The sequence below is a fragment of the Anarrhichthys ocellatus genome, unplaced genomic scaffold (assembly GCF_004355925.1).
Source record: "Anarrhichthys ocellatus isolate YVR2014 unplaced genomic scaffold, GSC_Weel_1.0 scaffold78, whole genome shotgun sequence".
Lineage (NCBI taxonomy): Eukaryota > Metazoa > Chordata > Actinopteri > Perciformes > Anarhichadidae > Anarrhichthys > Anarrhichthys ocellatus.
In genome coordinates this window covers 2720734-2726826 of record NW_022280108.1, presented here as the reverse complement: position 1 = coordinate 2726826, position 6093 = coordinate 2720734, and the positions used below count along the sequence as shown (strand labels likewise).

At 45.1% G+C, this 6093-nt stretch overlaps 1 protein-coding gene across 1 annotated transcript in view; it reads right to left on the bottom strand.

Moving 5' to 3' along the window:
• The window catches only part of LOC116398113 (arachidonate 15-lipoxygenase B), a 19037-nt gene that overhangs the window by 11351 nt on the left and 1593 nt on the right, over positions 1 to 6093 (bottom strand). The window contains exons 2-14 of the mRNA XM_031874166.1: positions 4993 to 5173; positions 4653 to 4911; positions 4327 to 4408; positions 4040 to 4129; positions 3843 to 3958; positions 3154 to 3326; positions 2923 to 3066; positions 2591 to 2794; positions 2253 to 2339; positions 1990 to 2159; positions 1295 to 1410; positions 1100 to 1200; positions 411 to 581 (exon numbers count right to left, since the gene is read on the bottom strand). Coding sequence (XP_031730026.1) covers positions 411 to 581; positions 1100 to 1200; positions 1295 to 1410; positions 1990 to 2159; positions 2253 to 2339; positions 2591 to 2794; positions 2923 to 3066; positions 3154 to 3326; positions 3843 to 3958; positions 4040 to 4129; positions 4327 to 4408; positions 4653 to 4911; positions 4993 to 5160 — 1881 coding nt within the window. The 5' untranslated portion in view covers positions 5161 to 5173. The remainder of the gene's footprint in view (positions 1 to 410; positions 582 to 1099; positions 1201 to 1294; positions 1411 to 1989; positions 2160 to 2252; positions 2340 to 2590; positions 2795 to 2922; positions 3067 to 3153; positions 3327 to 3842; positions 3959 to 4039; positions 4130 to 4326; positions 4409 to 4652; positions 4912 to 4992; positions 5174 to 6093) is intronic.

Below are 6093 nucleotides of genomic sequence, written 5' to 3'. Positions count from 1 at the left end.
ATATACACACACATATACATATATATATATACAACTTAAACTCAAGGTGAAACAATGGAATAATATGCGTATAGTGTAAAATATATAACAAATAAACATAGTAAAATATATAAAAACATAAACAGCAGACACCAGATTAACATTTGATATGATTTAGTGATACTTATTGTTCAAAATATTCTCAAAAATGTCATAATTTTAAATGATTATCATAAAAATGTATTACACATAATGCAGGTTTGAAATAAAGATCATGGAATACTTAGTTAGGGTTGGAAAAGATGATGAAATAGTTAAGTTTAGGAAAGATTGTGGATTGTACGTATATAAATAGACTTCATTGGATATCTTCATATTCCAGCTCATTCATTTCGGAGGTATTCATGAGGACAGTGTGGGTGGAGCCTCACAAAGTCGACGGCGGGCTGCGACAGCAGAGTCAGCGCCGACTGGATGCGACATGTTGAGTTCACATCCGGCAGGAAGGACATGATGTCGTCCTCCGTCAGCGAGCCTTTGACCTGCGGAGGAGGACGGAACATGGAGGCCGGACAGTTTGGCATCCAGAGAGCGAAGTCCAGCTGGAGGAATCAAAGAGAGAGAAGTCAGCGACATATTAATATCCTAAAGGTCTCCAGGTGTTGTTTTTAAAGTGGTACACTGATGAACGTCCTCCATTGATGTCACTTGAGTCACAAAGAAGTGAGACATGCTGTTCATCTCTGCCGCTACTGTCGTAACACACCTGAATCTCACACACACAGGACTGCTGGCAGATCGAGTTGCATTGTGGGTAATGTAGGCGGCGGGTTTTGATGGAGGAGGAAGAGTGTGTGGAATAAAAAAAGACGACATCTTGTCGTTTTGGATCCTTTTTCTTTTGCAAACTTTGGAGAACTCTTTTAAAGGAAATCTCAAATATGGTTCATTATAAAATGAAGAGGACTCTCAGCTCTAACAGACCATTATTTATTTAGATTATTTATATTTACATAGAACACAAAAACTGTCCGCTAATTTGAGACTGTTTTAAAAAAATAAATGAGACTTCAGGAACCTAAAATAGTGAGTTTGAAAAGCATCTTTTAAAATCGCCCACCTGGGAGAAGTTGACAGCAGCGTGTAGAGCCGAACAGGAGAAGATGATCATGGTGACGAACGTGGACACTTGTGCTCTGGTTTGAAGGGACGGAGGGAAACCTGGGGGGGGGGGACAGGAGACGGTTTGTCTTCTGCTTGCTCTCTATGACATCATCAGGGCACAGATTGTGGATCAGCTGTAACAAACAAACACCTGAGCTGTGGTTGAAGCTGTGAGCGTTGATGTCGGCGATCCAGAGATGAAGCTCAGTGTCCTGCTGCACCTCATCGTCTCCACTGTAATAGAGATCCACCCAGCTGACCACGAACCTGCAGCGCGCGCACACACACACACACACACACACACACACACACACACACACACACACACAGTATAAAACCACAGACTGTATGTAGAGGTGGACGTCGTCGTCGTGACATCACTCATTGGTTTGTGACGTTCTGAAGCCTCGAATTCAACGTTTTGTCCGTCGCCATCTTGTTCTTTTACAAGCAGTGAACAGGAAGTGACCATATCTGAACTGAGGAGTGACAGAGACGGCGTATACGTCAGAAACACTTTAACTATTAAAGTAGCAGAAAACACCAGAGTAAATGTGTTCAGTTACTTTAAATCACTGTTGAATTCAAATTTGAGGAAAAAGAAGTCAGTTTGAGCTTTTCCTTTATTCTCCAGCATTCTGTGAGGTCAAACTCGTCTTTTTCTTTTCATTTCCGCCACAGTTTGGCAGCACATCATGATGAATGACAAAAAACAAGATCAGGAAATCTTTCTCATGTGATGAAAGCTGGAGGATAATCTTCTGTGATCTAAAGTAGACGCTGTGGATCATCGGTTTCTTCCTCTCTCAGCTGCACTGATCACCTGGTGGAGGTGCGTTTGTTTACCTGTGCAGGGCGTCCCAGACTCTCAGGGCGTCCTGGGCGTAGTAGCTCCGAGGCAGTTTGTCCACGCCGCGGTGCCTCAGGTCGTCAGGGACACACAGAGACTCATAACGGATCCTCTCTGAGGCCCGGGACAGGAGGACAGGTAGCGCCTCCAGACCACAACCCGACGCCTTGAGGAACGAGACAACACAACAACAGATTACTGCACCACACCGGTCTCCACACCACCCGCTTTAACACTTCTGTTACGACCGATGACGAACCTTATCGAACACCCCGTTAGCAGCCAGCAGCGTCATCCGGGCCTGGAAGTTGATCTGTAGTGACGTCCTGACGTGAGGCATCAGCAACTGTCCACAAAGAAGACAAAACACGCCAATAAACAACATGATAATGTGGAAACATTTGGAGACTGCTGAGGGTGAAGACTGGAAAGTTTGGGTTTGAGTTTGAATCTTTTCATCATCAAACCAGTTTAGTCAAAGATGCTGATTTCAAGCAACAACACAATGCAACAATAATGAATTAAACCTAAATCGAATGCTCAAATCAATGTTCTCTGTATGATCAGCTTCGTTTCCGGTGTGGTGAGTTTGTCTACCTGGTGCAGCGGGTGCGGCTCTGGAAGCTGTCGCAGCGTGGCCACGCAGCACAGCTCTGCCAGCATGTGAGTCCTCAGGTAGTGGGAGGCCAACTGGTGACACTGGAAGTCTGTGCTGTGAACCCAAATCTTAGCCAGCAGCCAATCGCAGCCGGGGTCGGAGGGCAGGAAGACCGGGTTCTGAGGGCCGGGAGTCTGCTGCAGCTGAAGGAGGAAGTACATTTACTCAAGTACTTTTCAAGTCCACATTTGAAAGGTGCTTGTACTTGATTTGAGTCTTCAGTTTTATGCCACACTGCGGCATCACCTGAATCAAAACACCTGCAGTTCACCTGGATGGCGATGGGGACCAGCTGTCCCTGTCGGTTCAGGTGGAGAAGGCACAGCGGGGCGGACAGGTACGTCTGCTTTCCGTTGATCACGTTGGCCGGGACGCCGTCCAAAACCTCGTAGTCCAGCAGGTAAATGTTCCCCCTCTGTCACATATCAGAACATCAAGATAGAGCAGCTGTATCAAAGGGCACAGCTGGCAACAGCTGGAAGTCAGAGAGCGACATGCACACCTCTAGCTCCTGCTCGAGGGAGGAACCTCCGGGCAGGAAGGGGCGGAGCGTGTTAGAGGTGACGGACAGGTTTGGAGGGAGGAGGCGGGTCTGACGCAGCATCAGCGGGTTACAGCCGTTCAGACACTGGTAGCCAAAATACCAATCCTCCATCCAGTGAGCCTTAACGAACCCTGAGAGACAAATTAACCGATGAACAGGAAGTGACCATATCTGGACTGAGGAGGAGTGACGTAGAGACGCCGTATACGTCTCTTGTAGAGACCTGTCAATCACTGTGTAGCCCCGCCCTAAAGCATCCCCTGCTTTATGGTCTGTTTGACTCTAAATGGACCATAATGTACTAAATGAACATCATGCTGTATTGAAGAAGACTTGAAACTAGAGATTGAGACCATAAACTCATGTTTACAATGTTTACTGAGGTAATAAATCAAGAGAGAAGTAGAGTCATTTTCTCATAGACTTCTATACAACCAGAGGAGTCGCCCCCTGGTGGCCACTAGAGAGAATGCAGCTTTAACACATGAAATTTTGGCTTTACTCCTATTAACTCCTGTTAGCTTTAGCCTCAGTCTGTTAGCATGATATCCTGACCTGAGACCTGTTAGCTTATATCATACTGCGGTTTGTTTCCCCCTCTGGTGGCCGTGGTTTTCACAGTGTGGTGATCTTGTTTTCTTTCTTACTGGCGGTGTTGTTCTGGTGTCCGATGTGGGCGAAAACCGTCTCCAGCTCTGTGAAACTGGACCAGGCCTCCAGTCGGCCGGAGAAGCCTTTCAGGTAGTGCAGGTTAGCGGCTGAACTGAGGACAGAGAAGCAAACACAACTCATCTAATGAGTAGCTCTACCTGGTGTTTGTGACTCATTAAGTGTGTGACGTCACCTCTTGTGTGTGTAGCTGAGGTTCGGCCCGAGTTCAGACAGACTGTTGAGGTCGACACATTGAGGAGCGCCATCGACGAAACTACGCCATCTGCAATATAAACACAAGAAGAGAGTTTGTTGTAGTGTGTGAAACAGTTTTACACAAATAAATGTTCTCATAGATTTGGGTTTAACTTCTGAAACTCCCCCTCCACGTGGCCCTCAGCATGAAAACCCTCAAAACGTTATTCTAACAGAGATCCCGACATTTCACGAAGATATCAAACGTTTCTGTTTGTTTTGTACCTGATGAGCTTCTGCTGAAGCTGCAGCTGTTTGAGTCGCTGCTGCTTCAGCTTCTCTTCTGTCTCGTCCTTCAGCAAACACACTGGAATAAAGGTAGTAATACTAATGAAAACGATGTAAAAACCATACTCTGTTACAGTAAAAGTACTTAAACCACACTGTAAAAATACTCTGTTAAGCTAAATGTACAAATACTACACAGTAAAAAGACTCTGGTACAGTAAAATGTTCTTTCAGCAAAAGTGTGTCAGTATAATCAGTAAAATGACGTTAAAGTATTCAGACTGTGAGGGGATCTTCTTCTCTATCTTTTAAAGGGAACGTACACTTTCCACTCCTCAGCTCCACGTCGCCCTCTGCTGGTCGCAGCCACCGGTCACACGGGAACACCTGTACCTGTGTATCCCTCTCAGGCTCCGCCCCCGTCCCACCTCGCCCCTCCTCCTGACTGTCTGCCAGCTTGCGGACCTCCACCCGGCTGCAGTGCCAGTCCAGGTCGGGGAATCCGGTCTGAGCCTCCAGACGAAGTCGAACCAGAACCAGACGACCAAAAGGACCGTCGGCTCGGACCCGAACCGGACACGACTGTCAGGAGGAAGCGATCGTCATTGGTAAATATTCTATGAAAAGGATAACTAACATTTAAAGAGTCATGATGAAACTCACCGACCCGGGCAGGAGATGATGGTCGCCCTCGCTCACACTGATGGGCGGAGTCTCCCCCTGAGAGCCAATCAGGTTGAGCCACAGGCGGCTGAAGGTTCCACAGGTGTGACCAGGTGAGGTGTGGATGGTGACCTCAAAGTCTTCCAAGGAGGCCATCATGTCGGACATGATGGTGAGACAGCTGGTGAGGACAGGGAGACTGACTTTATGACCCGTTAGCATGATATATCATGACCTAAGACCTGTTAGCTTCAGGTTGTTAGCATGATATCATGACTGAGAAACGTTTAGCGTTAGTCTGTTAGCATTATATCTACATACAAAATCCAGCTGTAGACTGTACATTTCAACACAAAGGTAGGCTAACATTATAGATATCCATGCTTTGCTATAACATTGGTGAGCTAATCTTTGTCCTGATTGTAGAGTTGGTATTTGGCTTCTAGATCTAAAGGTCCACACACTGCTGCTTGAAAAAAAAACTTTATTTTGTGTTTAAAATGTATTCCATGTTAAATTCTCCTCCTGCTGACTCTGATACCAGCTCATTTGTTCATCTCTCTGATATTTGACTTGGAAATGAGCTACAGTTAGCATTAGCGTGGGCGTCGTGTCCAACGACAAAAACTACACTGCATTCTTTTACTCGAAAGGTCACTTCCTTCTTTTGTTGACGAGGGAACTTCCTGTTCTGAGTTTAACTGTCGGAGAGCAAATACAATCTGTCAGATATTCAAACAAAATATAAGAAGCAGCTTTTTGTCCATTGAATTTAGAAATGGAAACAACAACTTGAACCAATTTACAGGTCTGGTTCTCTTCAGATATCAACCAATAGGAGGACATGTTGCTCAAAATAATGAATAGATATTGAATATTTCTTCAGGCAGTTTCGGCGCGTATGCAACTCAAAAGAGGTTTTGTTTTTGATGAGCAGAAGTTGCAGTAACATTATATTTTAGAGCTCTCGAAGGTAAAATATCAGATTTTATCAGATTTATTTCAAAGAAGGTAAATTAAGACATATAACACTTGATTTAACTACATACAAGACCATTTAAAACCTCTAAGGACATATATATATATATATATATATATATA